The sequence below is a fragment of the Culicoides brevitarsis genome, chromosome 2 (genome assembly GCF_036172545.1).
Source record: "Culicoides brevitarsis isolate CSIRO-B50_1 chromosome 2, AGI_CSIRO_Cbre_v1, whole genome shotgun sequence".
NCBI classification, from domain to species: Eukaryota; Metazoa; Arthropoda; class Insecta; order Diptera; family Ceratopogonidae; genus Culicoides; species Culicoides brevitarsis.
Window position 1 is genome coordinate 5,612,193 of NC_087086.1, and position 22,142 is coordinate 5,634,334.

Genomic DNA, 22,142 nt, shown 5'->3' on the forward strand with positions numbered 1-22,142 from the left:
GAGACAATACAACATGTTGCGCGCCGCCGACAATAATTGACGTCATTATTAGTGAACGTCGTAGAAATACCGAGGCAAGGCTCAAACGAGCCACAGATTCACGCACGTAAAAATATTTATAAATATATCACTTCTTTAATGCTTCGGCGTGTCTTGTGACGCAGTTATTTTGCTTTTCTCTTCCTTTTATTTTTTTCTACAAAATAACGTTATTTCATTGTGATGCGGTGTCGAGAGGATGCGGGGGCAAAATAATAATAATAACATTAAGAGAAATGACGGAGCAGAGATGATACTGAAAAATTACTGAATGGGGTGCAAAGAATATTTTTAAATTTATTTTGTCCTTTTTTTTGTCGGTTAAAATTCACTGAGTAGGTGTTTAACTCATCATCATCATCTTCGTAAGAAGATTAATTCAAACGAGGTGACCTTAGCACAAAAATATCATTTTCATGACATGACAACAACAAGAAAATTTTTTGCAGTGATTATCATGGAAGAGAGAAAGACAAAACGATAAAAAAATAATAAAAATGACATCAATATTAATAATAATTGTTGGATCTGCAAAAGAAATTAAGGCCATAACAATTAATAAAAAAAAAGAATCTTGTAGACTCATTAGTTGACAAAAATAATAAAAATGTGATTAGAAAAGCAAAAAATAAGAGTTTTCAAGTAATTAAGCGGTTGGAGTGTAAATTATGGGGCATTATTGCGAAGAAAATTTATTAGATTTATTTTTTTTAAGCTTCTGCGTGATTTTAATTTTTTTTTTAATCTTTTGCATGAGCATAAAACAAATTCTAAATATTTTTTTCAAAATTTATAAAATATCAGCCCAGAATCAATTTTTCGGAATTTTTAGATTCTTAGCATTAATTTAGAGGCTTTAAATTTTTGCATAATTTTAAATAAATAAATTAATTTAGTTTAATTTAATTTTAATTTTTTTTCTTTAAATAGACGAATTCGTTAAAAAATAAAATAAAATTAGTTTAATTTAAAAAATTTTTTTAGTTAATTTTTTTGACATTAAAAAATTTTAATAAAAAATTAAATTAAATTTTTTTGTAAATTAAATTTTATATCTCAAACATTTTTAATTTAAGAAAATTTATTAATACAAAATTAAAAAATTAAGATTTTTTGGAATATTTTAATTTAATTTTTTGTAATTTAATTTTTATCATAATTCAAATTATTCAAAAATTTAATGAAAAATTACAGCTTTTCAGAAAAACTTTAAAGCTTCAAAATTTTTATATTAATTTTTTTAAAATTTCATTAAACAAAAATTTCAAACTTTTCTTAAGTTCGAATTTTTTTTAACATTATTTTTTTATAATTTATCGAATCACGTAATTCAAATTAATTTTTAATAAAATTTATTAGGTTGCTGAATTTTTCTTAACGGAGCCTTTTTTAAATATTTTTTTTTATTTAATTTATTTTTTTTTAATTTTTTTTTTTTTTTTAATATTTATTTTTTAATTTTAATTTACATTATCACAAAAATATCATAAACTTTTACGAAGTTCGATGATTTTCAGGCTTTTTCATATAAGCTTTTCGTTATAATCTCCAAGTTTTTCAAATTTAATTTTTAATAAAATTTCATGTAATTCGTTTGAATTTTTCTTAAAGCGTAAAACAGATAATATTAAATTTTTGCCTTAATTGATCCGAATTTTTTTTTTAATTTTATCCATAAATTACTGAAAAAATGAAATTTTGTCCATTCTTGTACCTAAAATTTCATAAAAAAGATAATTTTTGAAATTTCGATGGAGAAGCCTTTCACTTTTAATTTTTTTTCAAATTTTGTCATATCCTGTAATTAATCAATCCCTCAACAAACGCTTAATTCAATCGCCAATATTCATCATATTATGTCTGAAACCGCTTGAAAGTTGCACATCCGTGAGTTGGATTGATTTCCTCTCCAATGAATAAAACTGTAGCGTCTATATGTTCATTCACTTGAATGACGACTGACTGATCGGTCTATTACTAATTACTCAAAAAATACAAAAAAAAAAGAGAAAAAACAGACAAATCCAACATGAATAATGATATCATTTCACTTCCCTTTGTGTGTTTTCGTTGCACGCAGATATCAATTGATTTGATTTTGCATGAAGAACAGCAAAAATGTGCCGGTTAATTAAACTAACAAAGGGTTTTTTTTTCGAACAAAATGAAAAAAAAATAGTTTTTTTGTTATCAATTCGATGTCAATTAGCCACACTCCATTTTTAATGTGCGTTTGTGGCAAAGCATTTTCTAATTTGCAAATCAGAGTAATCTGTCATCAAGCGAAATAGCAGATGAACCATTATTTCAATCACGTAGCAATAAAAACTAAAAAAAAATTAGAACCGCGGAATTTTAACAATTTGAAAGTAAAAATAATAAACGCCTACAAGCAAAAAAATTTTTTTTTATTACAAAAACGCGGCTTTGTGAACTTTTTCGTGTCATAATTCATCATTTCGCGCTCTTCTTGATTCTCCAGAGAGAGATCAATGTACGGGCAAAGTTTATACGCAAAAATTTCAATTACTGCTTTGTTAATAATACAAATTTTCAATTATTGTTTTGGATGAAAAGAAGGCGTTTAGCTGGCAAGAAGTTAAAAAAAACATCAAAGAACTACATTGTATGTGCTTTTAAACGCCCACACAACAAAACAGCATTTCTGAAAAAAAAATATCATCCTCGTCATCATCCTTCATTCACTGCGACAACGTTTGAGGCAAGTGCAATTTTGAAAAATGTTTCATATTTCATCCTTATTAATTTTTTTTTTTTTTTTTTTTGAAAATTACAAGTAAGAATAATTAATTAATGAAGAATCTAAAACGTAATTTAATGAAGAATTTAAAAAATAATTTAAAAATGCAAAGATTTTTATTAAAAAAATTAATAGAAAAATTAATTAATTAATTTTTAAAAAAATAAAAAAAAAATTAAAATTTAAATTAAAATAAATTAAAAATTAAAATAAATAAAAATCAAAAAATATAATATTATTTTATACCTACTAAATTAAATTTATTCTAAAAGACAAAAAAAAATATTTTAATTAAAAAATTAAAAATTAATTTTTTTTTTAAAAAAAATTTTTTTAAATAATAATTAAAAAAAAAAATTAAAAAAAAAATAAAAATATTGAAACAAAAAATTTATTTTTTTTTTTAAAAAAAAAAAAATTTTTTGAGAAAAAAAAATTCAACAAAAAAATTTAATTATTTGAATTGAAAAAAATAAAATTAATTAAAAGAAGTTAAAAAATAAAAATTTTAATTAAGTTTTATCATTTTTGACAGTTTTTGCCTATTTTTGAAGAAAAAAAATAATTAATTATCAGAAAAAATAAAAAAAAATATTTTTTTTAGAGAAAAAAGTCATTGATTAGAATTTCTACTGATTTTTTTTAAATTTACAAATTAATTAAAATTCCTAAAAATGTTTTTTAAAATTTTTTAGATTTAAAAAATATGAAACATTTTTCTAAATTGCACTCGCCTCGTTCAAAAAATGATAATCTTTGCATTCACTTTCGATAAATGATTTTTTTTCGGTGTAATCCTATCACTTTTATTGAACATCAACAGTAAACTCCCACGTTCCGTTATCAAATTACTCATCGCGTCGCAATTGACGGACTGAATGAAGAAGTCTCGACGCAAATTGACGTCATTTCACTCGGAGCCATGATGACAAAAGGAAAATATGCAACAAGTGAAAATACATCTTGTTAGCAATTCATGTCCACATTCGTTCAAAAACCTACCCTTTCCATTAAAATTACTTCATAGAGACCCACATCCGTTTTATTTTCTATTCTTCTGTTAAATTTCGAGCAAACACTTGGCTATATAGTACACTTTATAATACACACACAAAAAACATTTTAATTGACTTTTACACACTTTTAAACTTTTTGTTTTATTTTAGCATTTTTGCTTTGGGTCGACCGAAAAGTTTCCTCATCGTCGATAAGGTTAAAAAGTTCAGCATCAAGTTTTCGACACCACGACGACACGTTTATTATGACGAAAAGTAAATTAATTTTCGGAGACTCTTGAGAATTTCAACACACCACGACGAACAGAGAATGTCTAACGAACATATTGTAGGTCAAGTCAAAAACGACGTTTTTTTCGCACAATTCTATTATATTTTATTTATTTTTTGGGTTTTTATCAAGTTCCGGTTCTTTTTTTGTTTCTTCAGTTTTTTTTTCGTTGTTTCAGTCAAATTATATACGAGTTTTGTAAACGTTTATTTATTGTAATCATTGATTGTTCGTAAAATTTAGCTACGCCTATAATGGGAACGTTTTGAAATGGAAATTTACTTTAACAGAGGGACAGAAAATTTTTATTAAGATTTTTTAAGAAATATTTTTAATTTGAATAATAAAAAAAATATTTATTAAAAAAAATAATTTTTTAATAATAATATTAATTAAAAATAATAATTTTTTAAAAATTATTTATTAAAATTATTAATTATTTATAAAATTATTTAGTTTAGAATTATGAAAAAAGTTGAAAAAAATTTTTAAAAAATTAATTCATTTAAGAATTTTTTTAAATTTGGAAAAATGAGATGATTTTGGAAAATGAAGCTCTAAAATTTTGTTAAAATTAACTTAAAAATTTTAGTTTTTTTTTTAATTTTAAAAATTAGACTTTTATTCTGCATTTATCAGTTTTTAAAAATTAAGCCTAAATTTTAATTAAAATTAGTTTTTTTTAAGAAAAACTTAGTTAGATTTTCATAGTTAGCTCTAAATTGTTCAGATTTGAGAGTTAAAAGTTCTAAAATTTGTTAGATTTCATTTTCAGCTCTTAATTCTTCATAATTTCTTGGGCTAACTTTGTTAGTTTTCATTTTTAGCTCCAAATCTTCTAGATTTTAAAAATTAAGGACTTTAATTTGTGTTAGTTTTTACTTTTAGCTCTACATTTTTGGAGCTGAAAACAAAAACTAACAAAAATATTCACTCTAAAACTTAAAATCTAAAAGATTCAGAGCTTTCTAATGAAAACTAACAAAGTTAGCCCAAGAATTTCTGAAAGGTTAAGAGCTGAAAACGAAAACTAACAAAATTTAGACCTTCAAAATCTCAAATCTGAACAATTTAGAGCTAAATATGAAAATCTAAGTCACTTTTTCTTTAAAAACTAATTTCCATTAAAATTTAGGCCACATTTTCAAAAACTGAAAAATCTCTCTAAAGAGCTAACTTTTTTTAAATCCTAAAAAATGCAGAATAAAAAAACTTTAAATTAATTTCTGACTTAAAGCATTAAAAAAATACAAAATCTGCACAAATCTCTTCTTCAAAACTTTTTTCTACCTTTCAAAATCTTTATTGCAAATCCATCTCAAGGTCATTCCACGCCCAAAAAATTATCTAATATAAAATAAAGTTTCCTATCCCACTGTTTCTGCCTTTTGGTACGGTTATCACAATATCAAACACATGTTTCGGATTGCGTAATAATTCTTATTTAACTCCATATTATAATTATTATTATTACTAAACTCATATGCATATCCATATGTTAAATTTAATTTGATTTTTTTTTTCAATCCTTAACAAAATAAATATCAATCTCGCTACGAATTTCGCGCATTTAATAAGAAGTATGTCAAGCAACAAAATGATTAGAATGTCTCTATATTTTTTTTTTCGAGTTTGTTGAATTTAGTGCGTGGGCGATCAAATGTGTGATTGTTGTCGTTCTATTTAACTTTGACAAATAATGTGGTGTATCCGTAATAATAATATAATAAATATCGCAATAATATATTCTGTAATTTTATGCCTCGTGGATAAATCGTAATGTTATGACTTTTCGGCGGGGATTTTCGCACACGGAACATAATTTATGCCTAAACGGTTTATTTACTACTTTATGGAAATGGACGATAATTGCCTGTTGTTCGGGAGAAACGGAACAATAATTTTACAAATGTAATCATAAATTGGCTTGTTATTGTCGTTGAGGCTTAGGAAATAGCTCGGAAGCGACTTTTACGCCCTCTGTGCGCATTTTCAGAAAATTTTTCAATTGTTATCGTGCGACGAGGAGTGAAATGACAACAACACCCACGCGAACAGTGAACTTTGATATTTTACAAGAGGAAAATTTTCGTGTTGGTGCATTAATGCGGCATTTTGTGGGAAGAAGAATATACGAGGCGACATTCAGTGATTAGAAATTCATGAAAAAAAAAATTTTTTTAGCCCTCTCCCTCGTTTTTTTTTCGTGTGTGATGATAACCCGCAGTGTATGCAGAAGAGATGCGACGACACATATGAACAAGTGGTTGACACTGAGTGTACAATAAATCTTGTTTCGTTCGACGACGAAAACAAAAAAAAAACATGAAGACATATTTTCAATAAAGATCCAGCAGTAGCAGCAGAAGTTACCATCAACGTCATACTGTTGCTTTCATCTTTTTTTTTTTTTTGCTTTTCTCGGAATCGATACAAGCAACGACGACGACATATTGCTTAATAGCATAATGGAAATTTGAGCTTTTTTTGTGTTGTTGCGAGTGTGACGAGGAGAAAACTTTATCATTATATTGTCTCCAATACTTTTTAGGGTGTCGTGTTTGGCAGTTGTCTAGGTTGTTGAATTGACAGCTATTTTTCGAAAGTAGTTGAAAGGTCGTCACGAGTGTCTTTTTGGTGCGGCGAAGATACTTGAAGAAATATTTACTTGAGTTTTGATTTAAAATATTAAGTTTCCATTTTTTGATTTTTTTTTCTGTCTGAAAATTAAACAAGAGTTGAAGTAGTTAATGAGCTCGTGTTGTAAATTAATCGTTATCTTGAACAAAGTTGGATGTCATTTAATATTTGGACATTTAAGATTATTTAAAAGTCATTCAAAAAGCTTAATTTTTCAAAAAAAAAAAAAAAATCTTTGCAAAAAAAATGTTTTCTAATTTAATTTAATTTAATTTTTTTAATAAAAATAAAGAAATTAAATAAAAATTAAATTAAATTAAATTAGAAAAAATTTTTTTTTTTTTTTTGCAAAGAATTATTTTTTTTATATGAGAAATTAAGCTTTTTGAATTGACTTTTAAATAATCTTAAATGTTAAATTTTATCAAAAAAAAATAAAAATTCTTAAAAAATAAAAAAGTCATTTTTTCAATTGTCAATTAAGTCAAAGGTCGAAGCTTCTTTTGCTCAAACTTATAAATCTTCGAAAAATTGTAAATTAATTTTTAAAGCAAGAAAATTTTCAATTTTTGGTAAAATATAAACAAAAAAATAAAATAATTTTCGTTAAAATATTTTAAAAATAAAATAAATAATTTTAAAATAAATTATAAAAATGATTAATTGAGTCAAAAAAAAACCTTTTTCAAAATTATTCAATTTAAAATAAATTATCAATTTTTCTTAATTTTTGTAGAAAATAATTAAAAAATGAAGAAAATTATTTTTATTGCAAAATTGATTTTTTTTGCAAATTTTTTTGAATGAAATGGAAAATTCAACGAAAATTTCAATTATTTTTTTTAGACAATTAAAGTAAGAAAATTTTCAACTTTCGGTTTAATTTATAACAAAAAAAAAAAAAATTAATAATCAAAATTTTCGTTAAATTAAAATTAATAGGGTAAGTCAAAAATTTATTTTTTTAAAATTTAATTTAATTAATTTAATTTTTTTAAATTTTTATTTAAAAAAAATTGAAAAATTATAAGAGTGAATATTTTTAATTTTTTTTATTGCAAAATTGATAATTTTTTACTAAAAAATTTTCCTTAATTAATTTTAATTTAACAAAAATTTTTATTAATTATTTTTTTTATTATAAATTGTATTTACCAAAAAGTGCAATTTTTTTTAAATTGAATTTTTTTTTTAAATATCAATTTTGCAATAAAAAAAAATAAAAAATATTAAATAATAATTGAATTAATATTTAATTTTTTTAATTCAATTTTTTACATTTTCTCAATAAAAATATATTTTTCAGGTTTAAATTCAAAAAAAATTAAACTCATAGAATTTACGTAGACTATTGAAGGTCCAAAATTATTTCATCCTCATAAAAAAATAAATTCATTTCTGAATCCATCTTTCCTTCAAATGTGCTAAAAAAAAAACCCCAAATTCGAACCAAAACTGGTTTTCTTTAATGGCTATTGATTTAAATTCAACAGTTTCGCCAAAAAAACAAAAAAATAATATTTATTTATTACTTCGCAGAATTCTGTGATGGACTATCGTCCGTTTCGTTCAGTGGTTCAGTTGTTGTTGTTGAAAAAGAGAGAGATGTGTGTTATGCAATGCAACAACATTCACAGTCGGTCTCTGTCGTCGTCGCAGCTACATATTTTCTATGTGAAAAATTGAACAATTTTGTAGTTTTTTTTAGAGTGAGTGTGTTATGTGTGTTGGTTACAAACCCGACACGACACACAACGAAACTAAGCTACAACTGGCACATAGCTCATTACGTGGGTTTTTCAGAAATCAATCGATTCCTTTCACATTTTCTTGCACTCTACGCTGCGCGACGTACGGGCCACAATAGCAGCAAATTCTTCCGTAGCACAGCATAATGCACAATAATAATGCACAACATGCACGACCTGATCTGTATGGCTCGCAAAAAAAGCATAGAAATTTTTTGTGTCGATGCTCTTGTGTCGTCGTCGTTGCCGTCGTCGTCGAGGAGGAGGAAAAATATGTGAGTTGTAGCAATTATTATTTGCCGTCTTTTTTTCTGCCTTTTGCTAAAAATAGTTTGCGATGTACAACAATTTCCCTTCTTCTTCTTCGTAGCTTCGTTGCGAGAGCGATAGACTGCCGCCACTTAAAAAAAAAATTTGTGTATGAATGAACGGGCCAAACGTAAAAATCTCTCAGAGCTCTCAACATATGTTTGCGAAAAAAAAAAATTGCACGAGACTCGTAAAAATATGACACGATCCAGACACGGCGCGATTTAAAATTGGATACATTAGATCATTTTTCCGCAGCAGCAGCAGCGAAACATTCACAAAAAATTCCGAGAATTCTCCCCCGAGTTGCTGGCAGCGAACAATTCCTGTTTTTCCTGATGTTTTGCCGTGGGGGCGAACACATACACGGAGAATTTTCCTCCATTCGACTGTTTTTCCAAACCAAAAGTTTCCAAAGACGGGCAGCGACGAAACATATTTTTGCATTTTTTGCCAGAAACTTACTTACTTTAGACACGAATTTTGCCGTTTTACGGCGTCACTTGCGTTTGCACAGAGTTTTTGACAATTTTTCACTTTAATTTTTCCCTTTTTCTCGGGTTTTCACGGGACAAACACTCACTGAACTCTGACTCTGTTTTTATTTCGCGATGACTGATGCGATGACAGGAATTCACGATGACATCCGCATGATCATGGTGTTCGGTCGAAAAATTACTCATGGTGTGGGTTCATTTCAGAGAAATACGGTAGTGACCAAAGTGAGACGAATGAAATTGATAATTTTAGTTCCCGGATCGACCATAAAGGTGCAGATGGCGCTGATTTATCAATTGCATTCGTCTCATATTGGCATTTTGAGACGAATGAAAGTGATAATTGAATCACATGTACAGATGGCGCTGCCGTCTTTATCACTTTCATTCGTCTCTCTGAAAAATTCGGTGCCGGAAATGAAAAAATCGGTGCCGGAAATGAAAAAATCGGTGCACTTCCGATCGAGATTACCGCCCTCTGTTCTGACTTTTGGCACTATAAATTGGCCTGTAAATAACAACTTCGCAAGCTAAAAAACGCGATAATTCTCTTTAAAATTCAGTCTCATCTTGCCATGTTATTCGTCAAAAATACCTGAAAAATACCAAAAAGTGTCTTATAATCAAAATAAACTCTAAAAAATCCCAAAATCTGTGATAAATTTATACAATCCAAAAAATGTTTTGAAGGCAAGTGAGCAAAAATGTATAAAAAAATTGCAAAAAATCTGCAATGACCCATTTATCTCGACAAACGATGCTGAACGTTATCAACTCGTCAATTAATTTGTGCGTAGAACGGGTTCAGATCAAAAAAGTGAACTTTTAGTAAATGTCCTTCAGTAAAAATCCTTGAAATCGTTAAGTAATTACAGCTTACTTACGTTCATATAATCGATTTAGTGAAAAAAAATTTCTTTTGTTGTCAATCCGGTTCGTAATTTACGTCGATAAGCGATTGCATGATGCTTATCGATCCATGAAGAAAGCTAAAACTGTCGATTTTTGTAGAAATTTTCAGTTTCTTATCACTTTTTTCAAAGTCCAGACATCTTTTGTGAGTGTGATGAGTCACAAATGTGCGATATTTTTATTAAAAGTTGATAATTTTTCGTCGTTGGATGACGCATTTGCCCTCTTAAACTTGGAAAATTTTATTTTTATTTAAATTTCTTTGTTTTTCACTTACAGAGTCTTCACTTGTAGTGACGAGTCACCTTTAGATCAACGATATTAGTGCAAGAACGTGTAATACTCAACAGAAATAAGCGAAATGGGTTGTTGCGAATGCTCGACGGCGTCGCAGAAGACATGGCTTTTGAGCTTGGGAGCGATAATTCTCATCATATCAGTTGCCTTGGGAGGAATTTGGCCCGGATTATCAACCAGATTGATAGATCATGTAAGAATTTTAATTTTTTTTTGAAGAAAATTTGATTAAAATTTTGTTTTTTAGGAACTGATGCTTCAAAATGGCACGGAAAATTTCGTAAATTGGAAGAAAACTCCATTTCCGATGTATTTTGAGGTTTACATGTTCAACTGGACCAATCCTCATGACATAAATGCATTTCCAAAGATCAAACCGCACTTTGAGGAGGTCGGTCCTTATGTTTTTCAAGAAGTTCGGGAACGCGTCGACATCGTTTTCGACAAAAATGGCAATTCCGTGAACTTTAATCAAACGCGGAACTGGCATTTTCGCCCCGATCTCTCGGGAAATCTTAAACTTAGCGATAAAATTACAAATTTAAACACAATTTGCGCGACAATCACATGGAATATGCGATACTTGCCTGCGTGGGAGCGTCGCATCGCCAACGAACTTTATCTCGAAATGGCTTGTGATCTAACAAAAACTGCCAAAGTCGGTCAACTGCTCTTCGACGGATACAACGACCCCATTTTGATACTTCTCAAAGCCATCAAACAACGATTTCCATCGCTCAAGATCAACATTCCCTTCGACAAGTTTGGATGGTTTTACGGCAGAAACGGATCCGCATCGCACGATGGCCGAATGAAAATCCGCACAGGTCGAGACAACATTTATCGTGTCGGTTTGATGCAAATGTGGAACAAAAAAAATCACACTGACATGTTTGGCGGCGAATGCGGGCACGTTTACGGCACAACAGGCGAACTTTGGCCTCCGATGAAGGAAAATCGAACGCACGACGAAATCACGATGTTCATTGTGGACATTTGTCGCGCTTTGACGTTGAAATACGAAACGAACGTAACGAAATTCGATGTTAGCGGGATTAAATGGGCAGGCGATGAATCGATGTTGGATGGAAAAGATTGTTATTGCTTGGCGGCAAAGTGCCCAGATCCGTTGCTCAAAAGGGGAGTTTTTAATGCAAGTACGTGTCAATTTGGGAGCCCGGCATTCATGTCGTACCCACATTTCTATTTAGCGGATGAGAGTTATAGGGAAAATGTGAGCGGCATGAAACCCAATAAGACGAGGCATCAAATGTACGTTTCGTTGGAGCCGAAATCGGGCATTCCGTTGGAAATTCGGGCGAGATTGCAGATTAATTTGATGTTGACGCCGGATCCGACGTCAAAGTGAGTTTATTTAGAAATTTTTTATATAGGAGAAAATTTTTTAAAATTATTTTGACAGTTTTAAAATTTGACAGCTGTCAAAATTTTGATGAAATTTTAATTTTTGATCAAAAAAAATATTTCAAGATATAAAAAATCAGTTACAATATATTTTTTTCGAGATATTTTAAAAAAAAATTTAAAAAAATGCTAAAAATTTGACATTTCAATTAAATATTTTGACAGCTGTCATTTTTAAAACTTTTTAAAAGATGGCATATTTTTTGATTTTTGAACAAAACTTAAATTTTTGAAACATTTAGAGATATTTTGTTCATTAATCATTAAAAGTTTCTCTCGTCAATTTTAAATTTCGTAAAAATTTTGACAGCTGTCAAATATTTCAACTGTCAAAAATATGAAAAGTCTCACATTTATGATCAAAATTTTAATTTTTTAACTCTTTTAAGAATTTTTATTAATTTTTCTTCAAAATTTCTCTCGAAAATTAAGAATTTTACTGAAATTTTGACAGCTGTCAAATTTGTCAATTGTCAAATAGATGAAAATTTTTAAATGTTTTATCAATTTTTTTTTATTTTTTGAACTCTTTTAAGAATTTCTATTAATTTTTCTTCAAAAATTCTCTCAAATATTGAAATTTAAACAAAAATTTTGACAGCTGTCAAATTTTGTATTTGTCAAAATAATTTAAAATGTCAAATATTTGGTTGAATTTTTATGAAAATTTTATTTATTTTTTAATTTATTTTTTTTTATTTATGAAATTCATGATTTTGATTAAAAAAAATTTGTAAAAAATTATTTATTTTTTTTTTCAAAAATTAAAATTTTTCGGAAATGATATTTGTCAAAAACTGACATTTATCTAAAATTTAATTTTTTACAATTTCAAGTAAATTTTTAAAAATTTTAATAAAAATTTCGTTCAAAAATTGAAATTTCATCGAAAATATTAAAATCTTTCAAAAAATTTGTCAAATGTCTTCAAAATTACATAAAAAATCAAATTCTTACCTCAAAACTTTTCATTTTCAGAATCTACAAACACGTACCGAACATCCTCTTCCCCATGTTTTGGTTCAACCAAGTTGCCGACATCACGCCTGAGCTCGCTGCCAAAGCTGGCGTCATGGAAACCGTCAAAGTAGCTGGAATGTGGACAAGTTACGTGCTCGCAGCTATCGGAGCGACTCTCCTACTCGTCGGAATCAAGATGGCAGTCACGAGTTTCGACGAAAACGACAATTTGCGACAGCAGGATGACGAATCGCCCATTTTGCATGACAGACTGGAAGAGCAAAGTGCACCCCAAGCAAACGAGGAACGAAGAAATGACGACACGGAATAGACAACCACCAAAAATTCAAACTTTAGACCATATCAATGAATTTTTTTTATATGTCATAAGAAAAAAAAAGTTTAAAACTTGTAAAAATTAGTCAGAGTTGTTGCTAGTTATACTCTGCGGAGAATAAACAAAAGTATTTTGTGCCAAATTAGGGTTAAAAATTGCGTTTTTTCATGTTTTTTGATGAAAAATGACAAAAAATTCAAGTTAACCACGTGATTAGCGAATAACGGGACGACAGTTTGATATTTAAATGAACAACCAATGAGCGTCGAGATAATTTCTGATTGGTTAAAAGGTTTGTTTACATCTGAAATTGTCAACAAGTTCGAAAACACTTGATCGTTTTCCTCATTTTTCATCGATTTTTCCCGTAATTTTATCATGAGCTGCGTTTTGGACGTCTCAGCGCTGTACCATTTACGTGTAAAAATCCCCAAATATCAAGCGGAGCCCGTCGTGAAGCCAAATTCAGTTGAAAATCCATCAATTCGTCGCTTTCAATGTTGTGAAAAGCTATTTTCGGACCTCTCAAGTTTGTGTTTGCATCAAATGAGTCACGAAAAGGAGAAAACTCCCTTTGAAAAGTTCCTCGAGAACGAAAATAAGCGCGAAGGACGACAAAAATCCAAGTTGGAATGCAATTTTTGCGGAAAATTGCTGAGTTGCGAGGCGGCGAGAAAAGTTCATGAGCGAACGCAGCACAAGGAAGGCGGTCACACATGCAAATATTGCGGAAAATTCTTCGGGATCAAAGTTAATGGCTTGACACATGAGAAAAGGATGCATCGGATGGAAGAAAGTCTCATCACGCCCTTTAAATGTGAGATTTGCGAACAAGGATTTACCAAAGTAAGTAAATTTCTGCCCAAAAATGAATTTTTTTATCTATTTTTTCACGATTTTTAGGAATTTAACTTCGATCAACACATGAAGAGACACAAAAACGGCGAAATTGACGACTTGAATTCCGAGCAAACGTGCGAAACGTGTCAAAAAAGCTACAAATCCAAGCGAGACTTGAACCGACACATTCGCCGGATGCACCAATCGAGTCTCTGGACCTCATATACGTGTCAATATTGCGGCAAATTCTTCTCCCGTAAGGCAGATGGACAAGTTCACGAACGAAAAGTGCATCGACAACTCGTCGAAAGTTCAAAAGAATTCAAATGTCAGTTCTGCATTCGTGGCTTCGATACCGAAAAATATCTCCAATTGCACGAGGACAACCACAAAAACGGAGAATTGACGTGCAAAACATGCGGCAAGGAATTTTATTATCAAGCTCAGTGCAAAACGCATGAAAATTATTGCGGCGAAGAAGAAGAAAAATACATTTGTCACTATTGCAGCAAAGAATTTGCCCGAAAAGGTGCCTTGTTACCGCATTTTGCGAGTCATTTTGATATTTTTAAATTTTCTTGTGAGCAGTGTGGGAAATCTTTCAAGCGGAAAGAAGCTCTAAAAAGACATCTTGTGGCATTACATTCGGAAATTAAGAAGACCCAAACGATACAATGTGAGATTTGTGCGAAAATTTTGTCAAGCACGGCGGCGTTGAAGAGACATATGAAGCAAACTCACGATGCGGGAACGAAAATCGTGAGCGACGAATATGAACAGGTCGAAATTTTGCATGAAAATGAGGAGAAACGGGAATTTTTTGTGGTAGAAGAGCAAGATGTCGCACAGACAATCGAAGTTTATTCATTCATGATCGTAGATAGTACTTAGATTTAAGGGACTTAAGATTAGTTTTTAAAAATTTTGATAGATGACAGTTGATGGGTGTCAAAAATTTTATATAAAATATTTTTTTTACAAATTGAAAGAAAAAAAAGTTAAATTTTAGTCAAATCTGATAGAAAATAGTATTAAAAATATTAATTATTTGATTTTGTAGAAATTTTTTGACATTTGAAATATGACAGCTGTCAAAGTTTTTGAAAAATATATATTTTTTAATACCGTAATCTACATAATGCTAAGAGAAAAAAAACCCTTAAAATTCTGATAGAAAATAATAAATTAAAAAGGCTTATTTTGAATTAAGAGAAAACAATTATTTGTTTTTAAATATTTTTTTTCAACAACTTTTAGTTGTATTTTTAAATGTTTTTGACATTTGAAATACATGACAGCTGTCAAAATTAGAATTTTTTAAGAGAACGAAAATTTTCGTTAAGAGAACAGATTTTTAAATTCTCTTAGCATTATGTAGATTACGGTATTAAAAAAATCTCAAAAGATGAATTTTTGTTATATATGTCTGAGAAACATCCTAAAATTATTTATTTGAGAATTTTAGTTAAAAATTTTGACATTTTAATTTTGACAGCTGTCAAAATTTTAGATAAAAAATTAATTTTTATCATTTTAAAAACTCAATATCACAAAATTAATTCAAATTTTGACTTTTGAGTCTCATGAGTGTCAAAAAATTAAAATTTTATTAAAAAAAATTAAAATTTTATTTTTGACATTAATGACAGATGTCAAATTTTAATTAAATTCGAAATTTTGAAGAATTTTAAAACATTTTTTTATAAAATTTTCTATTTTTGAATTCCTTTCTGTTCAATTAATTAAAATATTTTTAAAAAATTTGACAGCTGTCATTTATTTTGAACATTTAATTTTGACAGCTGTCAATTTTTTCATTGAATCTTAAGTTTTTGAACTTTTTTAGTAATTTTTACTCAAAAAATATTTTAAAAAATTAATATTTTCATTAAAATTTTGACATCTGTCATTAATGTCAAAAATGAAATTTTATTTTTTTTATAAAATTTAATTTTTTTTTTGACATTTATGAGACTCAAAAATCGAAATTTTAATTAAAATAGTTTAAAAATTAAAAAAAATATATAAACTCTTGCAATTTTATGAAAAAAATGACGCCAAGTCATCTATCAAAATTTTTTAAAAATTAATTTGTCGAATTTAACGCATTTAGTATTAATGAAAATCAAAACCAAAGACTTATTTTTTAACGATTATTACCCAGAAAAGTTTATTTCAATTTTAACCTTACTTAATGATTATTTTTACTTAATATTTTTTTTTCAATATCACGCTACGCTAATAATTCGTTAGGTATTATTGTAATTTCCTTTACTTCTTATCGTTAAATATATTTTACTTGCATTTTTATATATTTTTTGTATTTTTGAAGAAACAAAAGAAGAAGCGTGATCGAATTTTCTGTCTTAAAAGTTGTAAAGATGTAAAGGAAGTCGTCTAAAATGTCGTTAAAATGGCGCTACAAAAATTCTATCAAAAATGACTCAAACACTCATCCGTCAAATATGTTTTTTTTTTGTGTAATTTTTCACTCACTCACTCCAAATTGTTCATCGATCTGCTTTTTACTTGCTTCCTGCCTCGTATTTGACCGGCAAAACGCGCGGTGTGACAATCTCGTCGTCGAGCGGCTCAAATTCGTCGTCGTCATCGATGTCATGACGATGAACGACGGTCCGTTTCGTGATCAATTCGACATCTTTCTGCGTGGATGACGGCGATTCTTGTGTCGTTGCCTCAGCATTTGTCGCTTCCTCGTCATTCATCTCCGTGTCGTTCAAATCCTTCGAGTCGGCACTCTCAATGGTCTCCGGATACAAAATTTCGTCGATGTAGAACATGGTTCCGAGATTGTAGACAAAAACTTCAGCTTCGATGATAAGAGCGTTGTTCACGGTGACATTTCCATCGGGTTTACGTTGAATTTTCACCGCTTTTCCGCCGATTGTCTCGAAAATTTTGTCATTTTTCAAGTCTTTGTTGTACAAACGCCCACGAATGAAATGATTTAAGAGCAAATTCACACCTTTTCCGGAAGCCTGAGGGAGAAATTTAATTAAAAAATGAAAATTTTCAGAAAAAATGCTCTTACCAAGACATCATCACTCAAAATATCGAAGCCATGACGTTCGAATGCCTCATCAGTGGGCACGAAGAAGGTATAATTACTTCCCGAGACGTACGGAGCGACTTCAGCAGCGTTCAAGAATCTACAATTAAATGAATTTTTGTAATTTTTCAGGTAATTTTTCTTTAATCTTGATGCAAATTTACCTCGTAATTTGTGTGAAACGTGAGTCACGTTCGAGCGATAAGAACGCATGCGACAAAAATTGCGCCCCAAACCATGGAAAAGCCAACAATGGAGGTGTTTCCTTGTCTTTGTGCATCTGAAAAATAATGATTTATTAAAATTCGTTACAAAAAATTTAATTTTTCTTTTGAATGGATATAAAAAAAATTAGATTTAATTTAAAAAAAAAATTATAAAAAATTAATTAATTGAATAATTAAATTTTTTTTTTAATTTAATTTTAATAATTTTTAAAAATAATTTTTAATTTTTTTTTTTTATTTTTAAAATATTTTTTTTTTAATTTTTTTTCAAAAAATTTTTAAATTTTAAAATTTTTCTTTCGAAAATATATCAAAAAATTAAAATTTAAAAAAAAAAAATAATAAAAATTAATAATTTTTTATTTTTTTTTTAATAGGTATAGTTATTATTTTTTTTTTCAAAGATTAAATTTATTAATTTTTTCTATCGAAAAGATATCAATTTAAAAATAAATTTAATTTAAAAAAATAATTATTTAAAATTAATTATTAATTAATTTTTTTAATACCGAACTTGTTTTTTATATTTTAATATTTTTTTTTTTAATTTTATTTAAAATTTAATTCATTAAGTTTTTCTTCCGAAAATATTAAAATTTTTGTTTTTTATTTTAATATTAAGTTGTTCTTCCGAAAAATAAATTTTTTATTTTAATTTTATTTTTTAATATAATATTTTTTTTAAAAAAATTAATAAATGAATTTAATTTTAATTTTAAAATTAAATTTATTAAAAAAAAATTAAAATTTAATTTGAAAAAAAAAATTATTTTTTTTAATATTTTTTTTTTTTATTATAAAAAATTATTTTTCATTTATTTAAAAAAAAAAAAATAATTTTTTAAAATTTTTTCTTACCTGATGCAATTTAGAGACAACCGCTTCAGTAACAAAAAGTACTTCAGCCAGAATCAAAACTGTATTTCCATTTGGAAGAACCGATTCATTCAAAATAGTGACGTTATTTGCAGTTGTTTGTGCTAAAAAACGAAAAAAAAGGTAAGTTTTTACTCAAAAATTTAATTAAAAAATCCTACGTTTGCCTCTAAAAGACACTGTTTCTCCTCCCAAAGCCTTAAATTTCTCCTTTCCTGTCATCTCTTTGATGTCTTCCAGCTTCAAGGGCTTCTGCATGGGCAAAAAGTGATTCCGCAAGATGGATTCCGTGAACTCTGGCACACTAAACGGATAAAATCCCCAATCTATGGGATGCCAACGTTGAAATGCATTATCCGAGGGAATGAGAATTGTATAGCTGCCGTCTGTTTTGGAAGCGAAAAAAAAGTTAATTTCTCGTCACACATGAGATAAAAATGGAATTTTTTACCTTCTACGATCTGTGTCAAGTTGCTGTGTGTGAAAAAATGCTGAAAAACCTTCGTGCCGGATTTCATGTCGTTCAAAAAGTCAATTAGCTGGTTGCTGCCTTCGGTAGTTGCCTTTGCAGCGGGCACTGAATCATGTCGGTGCGACTCGTCGATGTGCATTTCCTTCGCCGCGACGGTATTGTGGATGAGACTGCTGGCATGCCGACTCCCGTTTGACTCGTTAAGTGTAGCGGCATGTGTGATGGCGATGGAGACAAGTAGCAAAAAGGCAGATAGCCTCGTAAGATGTGACATTTTGTGGATTGAGATGTGTTTCGATGACAATCCGCAACGGCACTGATTCACCAAACAAGTTATATTGACCGTATTATACGACTTGACTACAAAAGTAGAGTGACTTAATGAATGAATTGTTTGTTTGGTTGTTATTTGGCGTGTGTCTCGTTGTATGTGGGCAACAAAACCTGCCTCTCTGTGTTTTTATTGCACACACCGCACGCCGTACACGCCGGAATAGAGCAACACAGCACAACAAACCTCTAGATAAATTATTTATTACGCGTAAATCTCCCTTTTTTTCAATTGCTTCGCTGAAAGTTTCTTCACGAAGTGAGAAGTGATGTCAGCACCACTCGTCTTTTATACGCTATTGTCTCTCTCGACACATTTCCAAGAATAACAAATCATCAGATAACAAAATTCCCATAAAAAATCGACTTTCACTCCCGAGATAATTGAGCAAATTGTTCTGACGACTGAAGAATTTCCATTTTTTTTTTATTAATTAGCTCTAATGGAAAGGTGAGGACACAACTTTCGCACGCGATCTATAAATAAAATCGCTAAAAACGAGACAAGGCGCCGCCATTGAGACTCGTTTGCTGCCAAAAAAATTCACGGAAATGGTTTTTTGTTGCAAAACTCACAAAGGTGTTGCAAAGTCTTTCTTGGTCAGTCAAGTATGCAAGCTCTTGGTAATACATAATGAATGTGTCTTGTGTGGGAGCATTCACATGCATACATTTTTTTTGAAAAAAAATAGTAATAATGGACAGCAACATGCAATAAAAAAAGAAGTAATAACGTGTTGTGGTAGTTAATGTCTATTTTTCACATTTTTTGTTGTATTTTTAGGGCAATGCGGAGTAAAATGGATATTTAAAATAGAATGCAGGATTTTTGACGCCAAATGGAGGTTAATGTTCGATAAGCAATGGAAAAATTTTAAAAGAAATTTTTGGATTGAATATGAAAGTTTGGCTAATTTATTATTGGAGTGTGAGATTTTTAAAAAGTGTTTAATTATTTTAATTTTTTTTTTAAATTTTAAATATTTTAAGATTTTTTTTAAATATTATTTTTTTATAAAATATTCATTATTTTGATTTTTTTAAACTTTAAATATTTTGAAAATTTTCTAATTTTTTTTTATTTTGAAGAAGTTTTATAACTTCTCAATATTTTGGTAATTTTTGAATTTCATAAAGCTTAAAAACTAAATTATTTAATTATTTCAAATTATTTATCTTTTTTATGCAAAAACGAAAAAATTATTTATGAATTTTTTATCAAATTTTTAAAAATTCTATCATAAATATATTCTTTATATAGAGAATTTCAAAAGTTTAAAAAAAAAACTTAAAATATTTAATATTGAAAAAATATCTATTTTTTATTAAAAACAAAATTTAAAAAAATAAGTTAAATAAATTCATTCAAATAAAAAAAAAATATTAAATTTTAATTTTTTTTTTAATTTTAAAAATTATTTTTTTTTTAATAAAATTTTTAAGAAATATTAAGTTTCACTAATTTTTTATTTTTCTTATTTATAATTTCTACTTTTAAAAAAAACTTTAAATAAAAATATATATTTAGCTTTTTTTTATGAAAATTTTCAGCTTAAATTATAAAGATAATTTTTAAAAAATATAAAAAAAAAATTATTTTATAATATTTTAATAATTAAGAATATTTGGCATTAGGAATATAAAATTTGATCTAAAAATTTTAAAAATTGAAATCACTTGTCGTTCTTTTTAATTTCTAAAAATTATTAGTTTTAATTAAATTCTGTAATTAATTTGGATTTTTTTAAAATTTTAGTAATTACTTAATTCATTCGTAAAAAAATACAGATTTACTACTGAAAAATTTCACAAAAATTTTATAAAAAAAATAATTTCGAAAATTAAAAAAAATAATTTAAAAAAATATAAAAAAAAAAAAAAAAAAAAAATTTTTTGATTTTTTAAGAAATTAAAAAAAATTTTAAAAAAATTTTTTTTTAATTTATTTTTTTAATATTATTTTTTTTTAACTTTTAAAATTCTTAATGAAATAAATGTTATTTTTTTTTTTTAATTTCTATTTAAAAAAATTTTAAATAATTTTAAATTTTAAAAAATTTCTTCAAAAAAAAAAAAAAAAAAATCCTTCTTAACACCGCCTTGTTATTTTTTTACCTTCTCTCCATTACTTAACTTGATGAACTTTCTATTAACGGGTCATAAAAGTCAATAGACTGTTGATAAAAATATCCATTCTACTACAACATGAAATATTAATTAATCAACGTCCATTTTCAGCACGTACAAAATTTCTCCCTAACCTTAACGTTTTTTTTTTTATTTTCATTTTTAGTTGTTTTTTCGCATGCGAGAGACTCTAAATCACGTCTAAAGGTCTCCGTACAGCGCGCATCGAGAGCAGAACGAGGAGATAAAGAGCCGTAAATTGAATGATGATGATTGAGCCACTTTATTGTGTCGTCGTCGTCGTCTACGTCGTTTGTTTGCTTTAATTGAATAATCGCATGTTCTTAACGAATACGAAATCATCCATCATCAAACGTCGCATTAAAAAAATATTGAGACACCGAGCTCGCATCATCGCCATCCTTAAATAACAATTTTTTTTTTGTGTTTGCATTAATTAAGAGGCGTGTGAAAAATATTAATTTGCTGATTAATTCTGCGAATATGGAGACACGTCTTTAATTGAGGTGCGTTATTAAGTCACTTTTGGCTCGACTTTACACTTTTTATTGATTTCGACATTTTTTGTTGCAGATTCTTATCACTTTTTTCGTCGTGTGTCTTGCTCTATTCACAAAAATTTCCCATTTTTCACTCACTTTCACCTTTTTTCCGCGAGTTTTTCACAAAATTTCTTCTTTTTCCGAGATTTTCTTGAAAAATTCCAACTTTTTTGTACAATAAACACAATTTTTTTGTTTCTCGTTTCAGCAAAACGACATTTTAGTCGATGTTGTCGTATCAACAGAGCGCAAACGAATACCGGAATTCATAAATGAAAAATTTTCTTTATTGTTCTTCCTCACTCGTCGCTCGTCGTTGTATTCGTCGCCTGTAGCTACGTGACGATACATAAACAACAGTTGAATGAGAGCACGTAACATGATGTTTAGACCCGTATGTTGGCAGGATAAACAAAAAAAAAGTG

General features: G+C 28.2%; 4 protein-coding genes across 10 annotated transcripts in view; 2 read left to right on the plus strand and 2 right to left on the minus strand.

Moving 5' to 3' along the window:
* The window catches only part of LOC134829744 (fibronectin type-III domain-containing protein 3A), a 60,948-nt gene extending 51,562 nt beyond the window's left edge, over positions 1 to 9,386 (minus strand). The window contains exon 1 of one of the 2 annotated variants that reach the window (XM_063842980.1): positions 9,254 to 9,386. The gene's annotated coding sequence lies outside the window, so the exon portion shown is untranslated. Of the gene's footprint in view, positions 1 to 9,249 lie in introns of both variants that reach the window. The other variant, XM_063842981.1, reaches the window with a different exon arrangement.
* Positions 9,387 to 9,787: 401 nt separating this feature from the next.
* Positions 9,788 to 13,383, plus strand: LOC134832472 (protein croquemort-like). 3 transcript variants are annotated; one of them, XM_063846495.1, is made up of 4 exons: positions 9,788 to 9,975; positions 10,473 to 10,683; positions 10,738 to 11,855; positions 12,894 to 13,383. In XM_063846495.1, exons 2-4 carry the CDS (start codon positions 10,555 to 10,557, stop codon positions 13,204 to 13,206), a joined length of 1,560 nt encoding a protein of 519 aa, XP_063702565.1. In that variant the 5' UTR covers positions 9,788 to 9,975; positions 10,473 to 10,554; the 3' UTR covers positions 13,207 to 13,383. The 3 variants fall into 3 exon arrangements, with proteins under 3 accessions (XP_063702565.1, XP_063702566.1, XP_063702567.1); XM_063846496.1 differs by having other exon boundaries at positions 9,788 to 9,971; XM_063846497.1 differs by lacking the exon at positions 9,788 to 9,975 and adding an exon at positions 10,194 to 10,214.
* A 59-nt stretch (positions 13,384 to 13,442) lies between these two features.
* Positions 13,443 to 16,541, plus strand: LOC134832475 (zinc finger protein 501-like). Of its 4 annotated transcripts, none has more exons than XM_063846501.1 (3): positions 13,443 to 14,058; positions 14,116 to 14,928; positions 16,166 to 16,541. In XM_063846501.1, exons 1-3 carry the CDS (start codon positions 13,591 to 13,593, stop codon positions 16,169 to 16,171), a joined length of 1,287 nt encoding a protein of 428 aa, XP_063702571.1. In that variant the 5' UTR covers positions 13,443 to 13,590; the 3' UTR covers positions 16,172 to 16,541. The 4 variants fall into 4 exon arrangements, with proteins under 4 accessions (XP_063702571.1, XP_063702572.1, XP_063702573.1 ...); XM_063846502.1 differs by having other exon boundaries at positions 14,116 to 14,832; XM_063846503.1 differs by having other exon boundaries at positions 14,116 to 14,811.
* On the minus strand, positions 16,187 to 22,001 carry LOC134832474 (transforming growth factor-beta-induced protein ig-h3). The gene is made up of 7 exons (XM_063846498.1): positions 21,814 to 22,001; positions 18,677 to 19,057; positions 18,387 to 18,611; positions 18,208 to 18,329; positions 17,287 to 17,402; positions 17,105 to 17,222; positions 16,187 to 17,051 (listed from the first exon to the last, which is right to left on the minus strand). The coding sequence occupies exons 2-7, from the start codon at positions 18,969 to 18,971 to the stop codon at positions 16,578 to 16,580; spliced, it is 1,350 nt and encodes a 449-aa protein (XP_063702568.1). The 5' UTR covers positions 18,972 to 19,057; positions 21,814 to 22,001; the 3' UTR covers positions 16,187 to 16,577.
* Between the last annotated feature and the right edge of the window lie 141 nt (positions 22,002 to 22,142).

Excerpts from the sequence above, each read along its gene's own strand:
- LOC134832475 (XM_063846500.1), top strand. The coding sequence starts at position 13,591 with ATGAGCTGCGTTTTGGACGTCTCAGCGCTGTACCATTTACGTGTAAAA. Across the intron at positions 14,059-14,115 it reads GCGAACAAGGATTTACCAAA|GAATTTAACTTCGATCAACA; the intron begins GTAAGTAAATTT and ends CACGATTTTTAG.
- LOC134832472 (XM_063846495.1), top strand. The coding sequence starts at position 10,555 with ATGGGTTGTTGCGAATGCTCGACGGCGTCGCAGAAGACATGGCTTTTG. Across the intron at positions 10,684-10,737 it reads CAACCAGATTGATAGATCAT|GAACTGATGCTTCAAAATGG; the intron begins GTAAGAATTTTA and ends TTTGTTTTTTAG. Across the intron at positions 11,856-12,893 it reads ACGCCGGATCCGACGTCAAA|AATCTACAAACACGTACCGA; the intron begins GTGAGTTTATTT and ends TTTCATTTTCAG.
- LOC134832474 (XM_063846498.1), bottom strand. The coding sequence starts at position 18,971 with ATGTCACATCTTACGAGGCTATCTGCCTTTTTGCTACTTGTCTCCATC. Across the intron at positions 18,330-18,386 it reads AGTGTCTTTTAGAGGCAAAC|CACAAACAACTGCAAATAAC; the intron begins GTAGGATTTTTT and ends TTCGTTTTTTAG. Across the intron at positions 17,403-18,207 it reads TTGTCTCTAAATTGCATCAG|ATGCACAAAGACAAGGAAAC; the intron begins GTAAGAAAAAAT and ends ATTATTTTTCAG.